Source organism: Gorilla gorilla, chromosome 13 (genome assembly GCF_029281585.2).
Source record: "Gorilla gorilla gorilla isolate KB3781 chromosome 13, NHGRI_mGorGor1-v2.1_pri, whole genome shotgun sequence".
NCBI classification, from domain to species: domain Eukaryota; kingdom Metazoa; phylum Chordata; class Mammalia; order Primates; family Hominidae; genus Gorilla; species Gorilla gorilla.
This window is the reverse complement of record NC_073237.2, coordinates 117,350,717-117,368,380: the sequence shown is the minus strand read 5'-3', so window position 1 is coordinate 117,368,380 and position 17,664 is coordinate 117,350,717. Positions and strand designations below refer to the sequence as shown.

The 17,664-nt window shown below is 37.9% G+C and overlaps 1 protein-coding gene across 6 annotated transcripts in view; it reads left to right on the top strand.

Moving 5' to 3' along the window:
- C5 (complement C5) overlaps positions 1-17,664 on the top strand; it is a 122,052-nt gene that overhangs the window by 72,146 nt on the left and 32,242 nt on the right. For 5 of the 6 annotated variants that reach the window (XM_055351822.2, XM_063697008.1, XM_055351823.2 and 2 more), the window contains 5 exons: positions 4,532-4,759; positions 6,008-6,068; positions 10,985-11,074; positions 12,424-12,636; positions 13,082-13,157. In XM_055351822.2, the coding sequence (XP_055207797.2) occupies positions 4,532-4,759; positions 6,008-6,068; positions 10,985-11,074; positions 12,424-12,636; positions 13,082-13,157 (668 nt within the window). Of the gene's footprint in view, positions 1-2,255; positions 2,623-4,531; positions 4,760-6,007; positions 6,069-10,984; positions 11,075-12,423; positions 12,637-13,081; positions 13,158-17,664 lie in introns of those variants that run through there. The other variant, XM_031014845.3, reaches the window with a different exon arrangement.

The window sequence follows — 17,664 nt, the reverse complement described above, 5'->3', positions numbered from 1 at the left end:
GCACAGAGGCCACAGCCAAACTCTGCTCAACTGTAGGATTGAGATCAGCAAGGGCTCCTCTGCTCACCTAGTCTTAGACATATAAAATCAGTTTGTGTAGGTATGTATATATATATATATACATATATATACACATGTATATATACATATATATATACATGTATGTGTATATATATATATATACACTGCCTCAGCAATTTGTGTTTCCACCAATAATATTATCAGAGACATCCTTTCATATCAGTATATACAGATTTACTTCATTACTTTAATGGCTGCACAGTAATTCACGTGGTGGGTATGCTATAATTTGTTGAACCATGTTTCTATTAAAGACATTTGGGTTGTTTACAGGTTTTCACTATTATAACTGATTTTGCAAAGTCTCCATTTATGCATACATATCTTCCTACATGTATATTTCTGTAGGATAGATGTTTTGTCTTGGAGTGAACTAACTGGGCTAAAGGGCATGGACATTTTACCTTCTGATAATAAATATTGCCATAATTATCTTCCAAAAGGATTACATCAATTGACATTCTTACCAAGTGTATGCAGGTAGCCTTGATCCCTCACATTCTTATAATTTGGGGGAATAAACATTTTTTCTTTTATTCATACAATGAACACTTATACAGAAATTGAAATGAATGGACTAGATAACTACATGCATCATTTTGATTAAAGCTCAAAAATGTAACATTGCTGAAAAAAGCAAATTGCAGAATAATATGTATACACAATGAATACAACTACATAATATTTAAAAACATGAAAGACCGCGCTATATATTGTTTGTTAATACACATAAAATTTTTGCCAAGTTGACAGACACAAGTCATATGTCACTGATGTTTCTACTTCACTACCCTGATTACTAGCAATGTTGAACCTCATTTCATTTGTCTGTTGGCCATTTGTATTTCTTCTTTCATGTTTTCTATGATATCATATATACTACTTTAATATCCTTTCTTTTGCTTTCCATTGAGTTCCTTTTTTCTGGGGTAAGTTACCTAGCTTCTTCTTGCTTAGTTTCCTCATCTGACAAATGGGATGCTAATAGTATCTATTTCATAGTTGAAGATAAATGAGCTAATTCATGTAAATATAGTACTTGGCCCATAGTGAGTACTCAACAAATGTACTTATTATTGTTTACAGGAGCACTTTGTATGTTAGAGCTATAAATTCTTTATTGATTATAAATGTTGCTGGTATTTAATCTGCTACTTGTCTTTAACTTTGTTATTAGTGTTTTTAATTTGTATGTTATAAAATCTGTAGATCTTTTCCTTTATGTCATTTGAGTTTTGTGTTTTTGGAAATCTTTTCTCACTGCAAGTTTTAAAAACGTTTTTCTACAAAATACTGCATGTTCTCACTTACAAGTGGGAGCTAAACATTGAGTATATATGGACACAAAGAAGGGAACAACAGACACCAGGGCCTGCTTGAGGGTGGAGGGTGAGAGAAGGGTAAAGATCAAAAAATGACCTATTAGGTACTATGCTTATTACCTGAATGATGAAAGAATCTGCACACCAAACCCCTGCGACACGCCATTTACCTATACAACAGACCTGCACATGTGCCCCTGAACCTAAAATAAAATGTTTTTCTAAAGAACTGTTTTTTCTATATTTTCTATAGTACTTTTATAGTTTTTTGTGAGCATTTAGATTTTTTTATCTGAAATAAGGATCTAATCTCAAATAGCCAGATGATCCAGCAGTATTTGTTAAGGAATTCATGCTTTTCCAACTGATTTAAAATGTCATCTTGCCCCCATATATATTGAATTTCCATATATGTGGATCTATTTATAGATTCTCTCCTCTGTTTTGTTTATATCAGTATCACACTGATTTAAAGTACCATAGGTTTGTGGTTATATTGTATATCTATTAAGCAAGTACTCTCTGGTATTCTTATTTTTCAAACGTTTTTGATGTTGTTATTCTTACACATTTACTCTGCCAGATAAACTTTGGAATTAGTTTGTTGAATTCTCCTTTTAAAATTATAATAGGGTTTTCATATTGTCCTGAATTTATGAATTAATATAAGGGAAATTGACTTGCCATATTGAATCTTTTACATCTCTTTATCCTTTTGCTTTATGAACTAAATCAAGGGTCAGCAATTTATGGACCATGGGCCAAATCTAGCCTGCCATCTCTTTTGTATGTCCTTTGCAAGAACACGATTATATATAACTTGACAGCATTTTTTTTTTTTTTTTGAGACAGAGTCTCGCCCTGTTGCCCAGGTTGGAGTGCAATGGGAAGATCTCGGCTCACTGCAAGCTCCGCCTGCCAGGTTCAAGCGATTCTCCTGCCTCAGCCTCCCAAGTAGCTGGGATTACAGGCACACACCACCATGCCCAGCCAACTTGACAGCATTTTAAAGTGTCATGCGTATCACTATACTGCCATATTTTATTTAATCTTTAAATTTTCAGTGCATTTCCATCATATCAAAATAAGAAACAAGTACATCTGTGATATTCTGGGCTTAGTTCCTGTTAATTACCTTTCCTCCTGAGTGTGGGTTACACTTTCCTATTTCTTTTTATCTAGTAATTTTGGATTGAACCTTGGACTTTATTAATAAAAATATTATAAAGACTCTGGATTCTATTACATTCCTCTGAAGATTTTTTGTGTGTGTGTGTTAGCAGGCAGTTGGCTGGATTCAGTTCCAAACTCTGAAATCTCAGTTCAGTATTTTTAGCCTTAGCCGGATGCTAGAAATCTGTGCTGTGCATAGGTCAAGGGTCAGCCAGGTTTGAGCAAGGATTATACACAGAACTTGAAGTTCCTTCACTATTCAGCTATGGTAACTATTCCCTACTTTGTCCTCTAGTTCCTAAACCAGTATGATGTCAGGTTCTACTGGGGTTTTAGCCACTCCAAGGCACCAATGGGACCTGCCCTCAGGGTAAAGCTATAAAAAGCGGGACACTTATTCAGTGTCATTCCCTTCTCCCAAGTGTCACTTTCCCTCCCACTCTCTAGTATCTGCAGTCAGTTTGTTTGTTTTAATATGTATCTTGTCTAGAGTTTGTGGTTATTTTTACAGAAAGGTTGCCCAATATAAGCTATTTGGCTATTACTGAAACCAGAACCACTTTTTTTTTATATTTTCTATCAGTTTCAAAAGTTCCTTTTAGTCTCAATTTACTAAGAGTTTTTGTAATGCAATTATGCTGAATTGTATTAAATGACTCTTCTATATCTATCCTTCCCCACCCTCCCCTACTGTTCTAAGGAAATCATTGGCCGCAGGTGATCCAATAGTCTTTTGCTCTGGCTTCTCCCACCCTGGTGGTTGTCTCCCAAGAAGATAGTTAAGAGGGAAAAGGAACTTTCTATTTTCAAGAAATTCCTCAAAATTAGTGGTTGAATAGCTGGTGCTCTCTTTTGTTTACCTGCTTGACTTATTCTGGATTTTATGGATTTATTATTTTGGGTATAGTTCTCAATTCTATCAGTTCACCAGAATTTGGAGGGAAGATGAAAAATGTTCACTATTTGAGTCAGAAGTCAGTGGGCACTATTATTATTCCCATTACAAAGATGAGAAAATGGAGGATTAGAGAGTTCATGCAACCAGTTTCCATCACCAGTTAATAAGAGGAATGCCAAAAATTGAATCCAGGTCTTTCTGGAGCCAGAGTTTGGTTGTAAAATGGGGTACAAATGGGAAGTTGATAAAATTAGAAAAGTAAGCTGGGGACATAATGGGCAGGGCCTTGAATGCCGATATAGGGAATTTTCAGTCTTTGATGAAACCCATCATTTACTGAATACCAGAGGCTGAGCTAAAAGATACAAAAATGAATAAGATGAAAATAAAAAAGGACCTGAGCCTAAGGCTCCCACTATCTGAAACACAAACATGTAAAGAGACAGGGTAATAAATGCTATCACAACAGCATGAGCGCTGTACCCAATTTAGTACGTAACAGTCTAAGAAAGGTAAGATGTTTCTGAGACAGTGTTGACTTTCCTAGACATCTCTTTGCGTTGCTAAACTCTACAGCAACTTGTGTGTCTATGTTATGAAATCTGAAATGAACTTTCTTCTGCGCCTTAGAATCTAAGGGATTATTTTAACATTGTTAAAGTGGAGAGTTTGTGTCCAGACAAGCATAATCAAGGTCAACTTTTTTAGAGATAAAGTATTTCGAGTCTGGGCACGGATTACAGCATCATGCCTGTAATTCCAGCACTTTGGGAGGCTGAGGTGGGCGGATCACCTGAGATCAGGAGTTCGAGATCAGCCTGGCCAACATGGAGAAACCGTGCCTCTACTAAAAATACAAAAATTAGCTGGGTGTGGTGGCGCATGCCTGTAATCCCAGCTACTCAGGAGGCTGAGGCAGGAGAATTGCTTGAATCCGGGAGGCGGAGGTTGCAGTGAGCTGAGATCATGCCGCTGCACTCCAGCCTGGGCGACAGAGCAAGACTCTGTCTCAAAAAAAAAAAATGTATTTTGATATAATTCTTCACTTGTATTTCAGTTCTGTGTTAAAATGTCTGCTGTGGAGGGAATCTGCACCTCGGAAAGCCCAGTCATTGATCATCAGGGCACAAAGTCCTCCAAATGTGTGCGCCAGAAAGTAGAGGGCTCCTCCAGTCACTTGGTGACATTCACTGTGCTTCCTCTGGAAATTGGCCTTCACAACATCAATTTTTCACTGGAGACTTCATTTGGAAAAGAAATCTTAGTAAAAACATTACGAGTGGTGGTAAGAAAAACATGCTTCAATAACTTATGCTTAAATTATTGCAAAAGAGAGACACAGAAAGGGGGGGAGAGAAACAATAGTGTAAATTTAACAAAACATTAAGCATTAAGGAAACTGGATGGAGGTTATTCTAGATTTTTTTTGTACTATTCTTGCAATTTTTCTATAAGTCTGAAATTGTGCTTAAAAGTTTTTAATAAAACAATAACATTTGTTTTGTAGAAAATATAAATTACTGAAAAACGACAGATAAATAAAAATCATCAGTAATTCCCATACCCAGAGATATCTAATTTTAACAATTGGTACGCGTCTTTTTTTGGTATACAGGTACAGTTGGTACACAGGCTTTTTTTCCCCCTTAATACATTCAGAAAATGTGTCTTGAAATCTATGTGCCAGACATTATGCAAGGAACTGGAGATAAAACAATAAATAAGACATGGCCCTTGAATTTAAAGAACTTGCAGTCTAGAAAACTTTCCATTGTATAAACAAATAAACAGGCCCAAAAAAGAAGAAAAGCATCATTTGTTAAGTACAATTTACCCACAGTCTGTTAATTGTATTCACGTTATTAACATTAATATTTTTATGTAATTTTAATATTTTTATATAATTTTAATATTTTATATAAGTATGATTTACCAATTAAAAATAATAGTACTTTTAAAGGACTAAGATTCTTGCTAAGGGTCATATGGCCAATTAATGACAGACTGGATTTCCTGGCTCTTCACTCTCTGTTTTCAGCTATGAAATTCACTTCAGTAAACATGTACCGACTTATTTTGCGCAAAGCACATTCCCATGCATCCTTGCGCTGTGGTTCCATGCCGTCTCTGGAGCAAGGCTGCTGGGCCTTGAATCTTGGCTCCATCACCTCCTAGCAGTGTGACAGTGTTACTTGATTTCCATGTGTGTCAGTCTCCTCATCTGTCGAATGGGAGTAATAACAGCACCAACCTCATAGAGGTTTTTAGAGGTTAAATGAGTTAATACATATAAAGCACTTAGAACAATTATCTGGCTTATAAATAACTTCTTTTTAAGCGTTTGCTCTGGTCAATATGCAAATAGCCATAAAATCTTATTGCTGCTTATATCCATGTAAGTCTTTATACATAGTTTGCCTTTTCCAAGAAAAATAATTTTTTAGTTTGAAAAGTGGTCCAGAAAAGTTGATCCAGGGAATTCAGGTTATATAAACTTATGTTTTTAACTGAATGTTTTCTGCCTTTATTTTAGCCAGAAGGTGTCAAAAGGGAAAGCTATTCTGGTGTTACTTTGGATCCTAGGGGTATTTATGGTAGGCAAAATGATTTTTTATTTTATATGTTATCTTTTGCTTTAGAAGTTAAAGTGTTTATGTAACTTAAAACACTATTTTTCAGAATGTGAATTGTCTAGAATCAGTAGTATCCACTTCTGGCCAGGGAGGCTGAGGTGGGTGGATCATTTGAGGTCAGGAGTTCGAGACCAGCCTGGCCAACATTAGTGAAACCCTACCTCTACTAAAAATACAAAAATTAGCTGGGCATGGTGGTGGGCACCCATAGTCCCAGCTATTTGGGAAGCTGAGGCAGGAAAATCGCTTGAACCTGGGAGGTGGAGGTTACAGTGAGCTGAGATCGTGCCACTGCACTCCAGCCTGGGCGACAGAGCAAGACTGTGTCAAAAAAAAAAGTATCCACTTCTTAGATCACTATCTTTCTTGATAGCATTATAGTACAACTACTATAATCTGAATGACTGAGACACAACAATAATAATTCCATTAATTTTGAATGCAAGGCCTTGAAATAGTAACAATTGCATGACTTCCCTCATATATTATTCATTGTCTATCCATCACAATAATAATTTATAATATATTATTATTGAGCCAACAGTCCAAAGAACACCTAAGAAAAAGTCATTTACATAATTAACATGCATTATTTGAAAACATAATAATGCTAATTAATCACTTAACAAACCCATTCCTCATTGCTCCTGCTTCCCTACTTTTCCTTCAATTGAGATATTCCAAATCTTCTCAAAGCTAGAATTTTGCAAACATTTGAGTACTTAATCAAGGCCTAAATACATATACATGTATTTATGAAATTTAGGATGTGGCCAGTTAACCATTCTCTTTTCAACTAAAGAAGACAGATTACTGCAGTTCTTATTAAATGCTTACAATTTATCTTAACGTTGTATCAATAATTTTTGTTTTATTTCAGTGATATAACAATGGGGAAAAAATTTACTTAACAGATCATGATCACTATCATCAGTGTCATTTCCTCTGGGAAAGCAAAGAATTAATACCCTTTACACTTTAATTCAGCTGAGTGTCATGAACTGAGGAGTGTTATTTCAGTAGAGTAATAAAAAGTAAAATCCATCTATGTACATGTGTCCACATGCTTACTTGTTTCTCCAATTTTTTCTTCACACAGACCTCCTCCTTGCCTGCTCATTGTGAATGATCTATGGGTAGAGATATTACAAGTTTCAAGGGTTTTAGCCTCATGCAATTATATCAAGCCTCAAAAGCCACTGTGTCCTTGGCTTCTCTTTCTTTTTTTTTTTTTTTTCACCACAGATGCTTCTTCTGCTGACATTATTGCAAACAATTTTCCAGAGCAGTCTTGCCTTACTCATCCTAGGTGTGAACATCAAGGCCACAGAATAGGAACAATCTTTTATCTGGGAATAAATCTCTGTAGAGAAAATCTGGGTTAAAACAAAAATCTATGCCTCTTTCCAATCTTCTCATATGACTTTTTTCCCTTAACATTTTAGGCAACTTGGATTTAGGCAGCTTTCCTGATTTCTACAGAGCTAAAGAGGGAAAAGATAAAAATTCTGTTCAGCTTATTTCAGTTATTTTATTAAATACTTCTAATTTTTATTATTTTTTTGTGGGGCGGGGGGACAGGGTCTCGCTCTGTTGCCCAGGCTGGAGTGCAGTGGCGCCATGTCAGCTCACTGCAACCTCCACCTCCTGATTTCAAGCGATTCTCCTGCCTCAGCCTCTGGAATAGCTGGGATTACAAGCGCTCACCACCATCCCTGGCCAATTTTTATATTTTTAGTAGAGACGGGGTTTTACCATGTTGGCAAGGCTGGTCTGGGACTCCTTACCTCAAGTGACCCACCAGCCTTGGACTCCCAAAATGCTGGGACTACAGGCGTGAGCCACTGTGCCTGGCCTACTTCTGATATTTATATATTGAAATCGCTATACAACTATGATACTTTACAGGGTTCAGTTAAAAAAAATGCTAAAAAGTGTTTGGAAGAATGAATGGACTATAATGTTAAAGGAAATCTGAAAAAATATATCAATGAGGGAGAACAAACAGTATATAGTAATTAAAATTGTGTGACACCAGCTTAAAAAAAGACTAAACACAGAGACTCAATGCTTAAGACTAGCTCTAGTCTTTAGTTTCTGCTTTCTGTCCCTGATAAGCCCTTTTCTCCCAACTCGTCTCATATCTCAAATGCAGAGGGTTAAGTTTCTCACTCCCTCATTTCCTGACACACCATCCTCATTGGTTTAGGCAGGCCCCTCTCGTTTTATTTTTTCCTTCATCCCGGACCCCATTCCCATTCCCCTTCCTCCAAATGTACCCACTCAAATGTGTTTGCTATATACTTTTGAATAGAAAGGTAATGTTGTTTTGTATGTATGTACCTTTTTAATCTATGTATATGTAACATTGTGCTATAGATCCTATTCTGTCTTAAGTTGTTACACTCAAGGCTTAGTTTTAAAGAAATATCTCGGCCGGGCGCGGTGGCTCACGCCTGTAATCCCAGCACTTTGGGAGGCTGAGGCAGGCGGATCACGAGGTCAGGAGATCGAGACCATCCTGGCTAAAACGGTGAAACCCCGTCTCCACTAAAAATACAAAAAATTAGCCGGGCATGGTGGCGGGCGCCTGTAGTCCCAGCTACTCGGGAGGCTGAGGCAGGAGAAGGGCGTGAACCCGGGAGGCGGAGCTTGCAGTGAGCCGAGATCACGCCACTGCACTCCAGCCTGGGCGACAGAGCGAGACTCCGTCTCAAAAATATATATATATATAACTCTATTGTTATAGGTATACTTAATTCATTTTTCTTACATAGAATTTCAGAGCATGTTCCCTCACCATTTTATCCATCACTGTATATACAATATATTTCCCTTGAAAAATCCATGTTAGCATTTACCTGGACCATATATCCAGGAGCTGGGTCAAAGGATATATACATATTTAATGCCATTTAGTCCTGTCATATTGCCCTTCAGAATGGTTATACTTCCATTAGCAGTGCACGAGGGTTCTCGTCTCTCCACAACCTCACCAACACTTGTCTCTCTAAAATGTGGCATTTTTAATGGGTATAAAGCACTGTCTCCTTATTGTTTTAATTTGGATTCTTCTGGTTACTAATGATTTTAAGCATTTCTTCATATACTTGTCCATTTGGGTTTCCCATCTGTCAATTGCCTATTCATATCTTTTGCACGTTTTTAAATTTTCTATTTGGGTTATCTTCTTAAAATTTCTTCTTGATTTTGTCTCTGATGTACCTCTTTGAGCAACAACAAGCCTTCATGGGTTTGAAAAGGAATTATTTATTCTGAGGTAGTCAAATCCATCATAATTTCATCTTATGGTTATATATTTTTGAGGTAATCTTTAAGAGGTCTTTCTCTACTCTTAGTTCACAAAGACATTGCTGGATATTTTATTCTGTTAATTTATAGATTTGAATTTAAAATGTTTTAATCTGTCTGGAACCTGCCTTTTTATGTGATGTCTTGATGAGTCTTTTACCGTGATCACTGACGAGGAGTAAAATTAACTTCTCTTAGTTTTAACTTTCTCTTTACCTTTTCCACCTGGTAGTAGAGTTGCCAATGGAATTGAAATAGTCAAGAGCAGGTTTCAATGGAGAAAATGGTGAAGGAGCAAATCTAGATAATCTCAAGGCTGTCTGTAATAAGTATCATATATTGAGCATGAATTGTATGCCAGGCTCTTTGTCTATATTATTTTTATCCCACAAAAATCCTTTGAGGAAAATGTTGTTATCTCCATTTAACTGATGAACAAATTGAGGCTAAGAAGGGTTGTATCTTGCCCAGCGTCACATACATACTAAGCTCTTTTTGAACTTCATGCTCTTTCACTCAAACTGCAAACCTCTTAAATGTCTTCTCTGAGTTTTATTTTGATATATCCTCTGCATTTATCAAGGGTTAATGAAGAAAGAAGTTTTATGAGGAATGTTCCTGCATTTTTAGGAAAGCCATGTGGCTTGTCCATTAAATTGCAAAATGTGACTCATTTTTCTTTAGCATCTTCCATATGCCAGGGTCTGTGCTAAGTGCCAGGACTACAGCTGGAATGAGAAATGATTCCTGCCCCCCAGAGCGCTTTCTTAGCAGGACAATGGGAGGTGGATTCTCTTTGTGGTGACTAGTGTGGGCTCTGCAGCAAAACTTCTGGAGTTCAGATTGCAGCTCCACTTGTATTGTTTCTGGGACCTTGAACACATTACTTTCTAAGCCTCAATTTCATCATCTGTAAAATTAAACTAATGAAAATAGACCTAACATAGAGGACTGTTGTGATAATCCAATGCAATAATTCATTTAAAGAACTTAGTAGCATGCTTGGTACTCTATCAGTAGAATGATCAATGTTACCTTTTTTTGGACATAAACCAGTGATCACAGTAGAAAAATTATCTGATACCAGTATGCCAAAACTCTGTTGTTTTGCCCATAGATTAAAAAGTATCAAAACTAGACTGGGAAGGGAAGGTGGAAAGAATTTCAGATCATACTTCCCTGTGGAGCTAATGTTCAATATATAGTTGATTAAGAAATTACATGTTAGTTATTCTTAGCTTTCAGTTCCAGGAACAATTTTCTGTCTTTGGGCAAGCTGGCATGCTATATTTTGCTGGTGAATAAGATTTATATAACCTATTTATTTCACATCTTATAATGACCAGGAAGCTTACAGCCAAATGTAATGCTTTATTTAATAAGATTATACAAGCCTAGGGTTTGATTAAAGTCCTTGATGATTTTTAACTTTCTTTTAAAATTTTAATAGTCTAATTATAAGTCTTTTATTTTGAAATATTCTTTGGAAGTAGATACATTATAAATAATCTGCAAATAGTCTTCCCCTGGAAACTCTGTATAAATCCAAATTTTCTAAATTACAGGTACCATTAGCAGACGAAAGGAGTTCCCATACAGGATACCATTAGATTTGGTCCCCAAAACAGAAATCAAAAGGATTTTGAGTGTAAAAGGTAAATTAACAAATGCCATTTTTATTTCTCATTTCACTTGGTGCTTCAAACAAAAATCAAATATCCTCATGATTATTCTGTTTCTCCACTTCCGTGTTCAGTAGCACACACAAATCTACCTTTAGGAGTGCTCCACCCCTACCCACCCCCACTTTCAAACCTTTAATCACTTTTCCCACTATCTTCTTCCAACGGCCTGATTTACATGGAGATTCATTCTCCTCCAATGGAAGGTAGGGACTGTCATTGGCTCAAAGATGTCTCTAGAGAAGAGAAGGCCTATGGCCTGCACATGGCCTAGAGAGAACAGCACTGCTCTGCTGAAGTACTGGTCCCAGAAGGGTTGTCTTAGTCCATTTATGCTGCCATAACAAAATAACAAAATTTATAAATAATAAAAATTTATTTCTCACAGTTCAGGAGGCTGGGAAGTCCAAGATCAAGGCACCAAGAGATTGGGTGTTTGGCAAGGGCTGCTCTCTGTTTCCATGAGGACATATGTTGCTGTATCCTCCTGTGGCAGAAAGTGGAAAGGCAAAAGGGCAAAAAGGGGTGAAGAACTTCCTCATACCTCGTCTGTAAGATTATTAATCCCACTCATTAGGGTGGAGCCATCATAACCTAATCACCTCTCAAAAAGCCCCACCTTCTAATACTATCACCTTGGTGATTAGGCTTCAGTGTATGAATTTTGGAGAGACATATACATTCAAACCATAGCAGGGATTCTCCTCCCCTCGCATACATTTGCAGAAGTGATATTTGCACAAGTGACTAGGTTTTCCTTAGTCTCCAGGCTTTACAATTCAATAACATATTACCGAATGATAGAATGTCCTGACTACATTTTATCTCAGATGAAACCCTAGAATCACAAAATGTTAGTACTGGAAAGGATCTTTTTGATCATGTGCAACCCTGTTGTTGGATATAAAAGAAAGTGGCATGTCCAAGGTTGCACAGTGAGTTATAGACAGAGTCATGTCAGCACTCCCTATTCAGGCTCTTTGCTTTGCTTCCTGGAAGGGATTGGTAAATATGGTTTATAATGTCTAAAGCTAACAGGTTGAATGGCAACTAATTTGCCATGTTCTCTTGCAGCAATCAGTCCACTGTATTACATTACCTACCACCATATTTTAGTGATTTTTAAAGTCTTTTTTTTTTTGTTTCTTTCAAATTCATGTTCCTAACCGGATCTTTTTTTCTCACCCCGTTTCTGAGAAGCAAGTCAACTGCCTAGATAAAAAGGGAAGAACCATCTCTAGATGGTTGTTCTTCTCTCTTGAGAACATACTGTTAGAAGTTAATAAAAAGCAATGTGTCTACTTTGATCTTTTTTGTTTCAGGACTGCTTGTAGGTGAGATCTTGTCTGCAGTTCTAAGTCAGGAAGGCATCAATATCCTAACCCACCTCCCCAAAGGGAGTGCAGAGGCGGAGCTGATGAGCGTTGTCCCAGTATTCTATGTTTTTCACTACCTGGAAACAGGAAATCATTGGAACATTTTTCATTCTGACCCATTAATTGAAAAGCAGAAACTGAAGAAAAAATTAAAAGAAGGTAAAAAAAAAAGTATTTCACATAAAAATTGGGTGATTCTAAACTAATATTTTTATTAAACTAATATTTAAGTTGTGAATTATAGAAAACTTTGTAAGAGAATTTTAGCAAAAAAATCATGAGATGGACTCTACTATATAAATAAATATTATTTCTGTAGCATTTTGGCTCAACTTACCAAAATGCCTGAATGAGAGGCAAGGCACTTGCATTCCAAACTACAGAACACTTCCTTCCTTTTTGAATGAGATCAGAATGTTCTACTTGATAATTCCCAATTTGAGCAATTCATATACTTCCTTTGAGAAGTTCAATGCTGGCCACAGAGCATGTGCTTGCTGCCCAACACCAAAGGAAGCTTACCATTCTCAGGGCCTGATACAGTGTTCTTTGAGTAGAAACGGAGGTCTGTTAAGCACCGTGTTCTTTTTCTTGTGCTTCTTAGGGATGTTGAACATTATGTCCTACAGAAATGCTGACTACTCTTACAGTGTGTGGAAGGGTGGAAGTGCTAGCACTTGGTAAGTAGAAGATTTTGAGTTGCATTTTCATATAGTGGTTAATTAACTAAAGAATAATAACCATAATGGAAACTCCATTCCTCCAGTTGCTCAGGCTAAAAGCCTCGTCATCCTTCACTCCTCTCTTTCTCTTACCATTCACATCTGATCCAGCAGATATGGATTCAAAATATATCCTTAATTTGACTACTTCTCACCACCTCCACCACACTATCCTGTTCCAAGACACCTTCCTCTCCCACCTGGATTCTTGCACTAGTCTCCCTTAGTCTTCTGGGTTCAGCCCTTGATCCTCTTCAGTATATACTCAACATAGCAACCGAAGTGACCCTGTTAAAACATATGTTAGATCATGCCACTCAAAACCATTTAGCAGCTTCCCATCTTACCCAGAGTAAAAACCAAACCTTTTATTGTGATTCACAAAGCTCTATATGATCTGGCTCCACCTCGTGTCTCCTACTTTATCTCCCATACTCTCTCTCCCTCCAACTCAGCCCCACTAGCCTTCCTCAAATACACCAGGCATGCTTCCACCTCAGGGCCTTTGCACTGTTTTCTCAGTCTGGAATACTCCTCCTTAGGTATCAGCATGACTGGCTCTCATATTTCCCTCAGGTCTTTACCAAATGTCACCTCGGGGAGGCCTCTGCTATATCATAATGTCTAAAATTGCAAGCCACTCCCCTCCCAACACCTCATATCGTTTCTTTTCTCCTCAGCGTGATTACTAATGTTCTTTTTTATTCCACTATTGTGTATCTCCCCCACTGGAATGTAAGCTCCATGTGGGAAGTCCTAAGTATCCCTAGTGCCTGGTACCTACCTGGCACATAGTAGATGCTCAGTAAGTATTTATTCAATGAAACATATCTTCCAAAATTCTGATGATTTGAGGGAAAGATAGTCTGAATTAATTAAGAGTCCATATGGCAGTCTATTTTCAAAAAATACCAGCTGGGCGTGGTGGCTCACGCCTGTAATCCCAGTACTTTGGGAGGACAAGGCGGGCAGATCATGAGGTCAAGAGATCGAGACCATCCTGGCCAACATGGTGAAACCCCGTCTCTACGAAAAATACAAAAATTAGCTGGGCGTAGTGGCATGTGCCTGTAGTCCCAGCTACTCAGGAGGCTGAGGCAGGAGAATCACTTAAACCCAGGAGGCAAGGGTTACAGTGAGCCAAGATCGCGCTACTGCACTCCAGCCCGGGTGACAGAGTGAGACTCTGTCTCAAAAAACAAAACAAAACAAAACAAAAAAACCATCATGCTATGACAAAATATTTAATAAAAACGGTGTGCCAGCTGCTTTGTAGGTTCTATATGAAACATATTTAAGGAGTTTACAACCTAGAATACTTTAATTTTAGATTTTTTTCTTTTTTCTTTTTTCTTTTTTTTTTTTTTTTTGAGACGGAGTCTTGCTCTGTTCTCAGGCTCTGGAGTGCAGTGGCACGATCTCGGCTCACTGCAACCTCTGCCTCCCAGGTTCAAGCGATTCTCCTGGCTCAGCCTCCTGAGAGCTGGGATTACAGGCGCGCACCACCATGCCTAATTTTTGTATTTTTAGTAGAGGTGGGGTTTCACCATGTTGGCCAGGATGGTCTTGATCTCCGGACCTCGTGATCCACCCACCTCAGCCTCCCAAAGGGCTGGGATTACAGGCATGAGCCACTGCGCCTGGCCAGTTTTTTTTTCTTTAGCTATTGAGATCTCCCAGAATTTTATCTTTGGCCCTCTTATTTTCTGTAATCTCCCCTGGTACAATCTCATTATTGCCGATGACTTCCATAACATCTAGGCCAATGGCCCCCTAATCAATGTCTCAAGGCCTAACTTCTTTCCTAAGAAGTTAGGAAATGTCCTAGATCCATATTTCTAGGTTTCCAGAAGCCAAAGGTCCTTCAAGCACAATATGTGCCAAATTCATTATTTTCTTCCTCAAATACACTTCTGTTTCTTTACTCAGTGCACAACAATACCCTGCCCTTTGTCCCCCATTGATCAAGTCAGAATCATCAGTTGGTTTTTGATTCCTTCCTTTCCTTTTGGCTTTACCTCTGATCAGCTACCAAGTTCCATAGATTATACCTTAGAATTAGGTCTGACCATGTGTGGGTGACACACTTTAAAAGACACACAGGGCCAGATACAGTGGCTCACACCTATAATCCTAGCACTTTGGGAGGCTGAAGCAGGAGGATGGCTTGAGCACAGGAGTTCAAGACCAGACTGGGTGACATAGGGAGACCCTGTCTTTAATAAAACAATAAAAATATTAAAAAAAAATAAATAAAAGGCTCATAGACCCCTGCAGCGCACCAACCAGAGGATAACCCAGGATGCGGGAGTGGGAGTGAGTGTCAATGAAGACTGGAAACTGACAGAGCAGGACCTGGGAAATAGATGCCTGGAGAGCAGAAAGCCCCACAGAAAGGTACAACAGCCTCTCGGAAAACACTCAGAGCCTTTCAAGAGTTTGGGGCAAGACTGAAACATAGACCCAACTCCATGAGTTCCTTGAAAGAAATAATAGACATAGAAGAAAATGTCCAGCACCTAAATACCCTCAAACTTTTCTTGAGAAATACAAAGCAGATTTTTTAAAGTGCGAATATCATTCATATTAGCAAAACCCAAAATTGATGATGATGAACATTTTTTATATTCGTCTTTTTTTTTTTTTTTAAAGAACATTGTGGATATTGAAGTTTTCTCTTTAACTACAAGCCTCCATCTTATTTCTGTTTCTTTCCCCCAAGGGCATTCACTATCATGAGTTTATGCATCTTTCCAGAACATTTTTAATATTTTATATAGTATATATATACATGAAATCATATAGCTGTAACTTAACTCCAGTTTGGCTGCTCACTGCTCAAATGCCAAACTCAAGAGACTAAGGTTGATGGGAGGAAAAGCAGGTTAATTCAGGAGCCAGCAACCCAAGGAGATGGCAGACTAGAGTCAGGAAACTATCCCAAATGCCCTAGGCTGGCCAGAGGGATTTTAAAGAGGAAGGGGCTTGGAAAACTGTGTGCAAGAGTTAGCTACGTACAGGTCAGCATGTCTTGTTCTGATTATTATCTTGAGTAATGGGCCATCTAGTGGTCAGCTAGACTGAAACAGGTTTGTAGATTAACTGCTCAGTATTTTTCTTCTCCAGGGGACATTTCACAACCTTGATTTTTATCTCATGGCTAGTTCCTGGAATTCTTAAGTAAGCACTGTTTAAGAAAGTTAAGCATTGTAAAAGAAAGAATGGTTATTTGCTTCCAAAATGAAGTGATGGGTTTACAGTCCCTTTTTGTATTTCTAAATGATTATAACTAGTATCATACTATACCTATCATTCTGTAACTTACCTTTTTCTTTTAATACTTTTTAGTTATTTTAGATCTAGTAGTATAGGTAAATATAGCTCACTCCTTTTCATTGCCATGCAGTATTTTATTTTACAAATATATCACATAGTATATATTCTTTATCTATTCCTATCTTGATGGACAACCATTTCCAAATTTTAATATTACAAACAATATGATAATGAACATCTTCATATGTCTCTTTGTGCACATGTGTGAGAGTTTCTCCAGGGTATATCCCAGGAGATAGAATTGCTGGAACATAAGGAATGCATATTTACAGTTTCATCAGATTTTGCCAGATTTCTCTTCAAGGTGACTAAAAAATTCTTTTCTACTCTAAATTTTCAGTCCCAGACCCTACTGTAAAACATGAGGAACTAAACTAGACCATATTAAGCACTTGTAGAGGTAGCCTAGGGTCTGGAACAAAAGCAAATCAAATAGCCTACTTCTTTTTTTCCTCCATGTCACACTTAAAATTTGAATTTCAGGGCAGTCTCCAAGGGACAGGTCAGTGGGAAGAGGAGAACGCAAAAAGCTAGAGCGAGTTGTATTTGCTTTACCTTTAGGGAAGTGCTGTCTAGACTCTCACTCCTTAAGGACACCAGGGATGAGACACCCAAGAGTACCAAAGAGAAAGAGAGATAGGAGTAAGAGCTTATAAAAACCAGGTGCAGTGGCTCACACCTATAATCCCAGCACTTTGGGAGGCTGAGGCGGGTGGATCACCTGAGGTCAGGAGTTTGAGACCAGCCTGGCCAACATGGTGAAACCCTGTCTCTACTAAAAATACAAAAATTAGCTTGGCATGGTGGCACGTGCCTGTAGTCCCACCTACTCAGGAGGCTGAGGCAGGAGAATCGCTTGAACCTGGGAGGTGGAAGCTGTAGTGAGCCAAGATTGCGCCATTGCACTCCAGCCTGGGCAACAGAGAGAGAGTCCGTCTGAAAAAAAAAAAAAAAAAAGGAAGTAAGAGCTTATACCTATTGAGTACTTACTATAATCCAGAACTATTTTAAGTATGTTCATATATTTAATCTTTATAATTGATCCCAAAGGATGAGTCCATTGTTTCTATTTATTGCCATTGCCTTTTTTCAAAGATGTAACTAAAGCATCTTTATATATACAGATGTA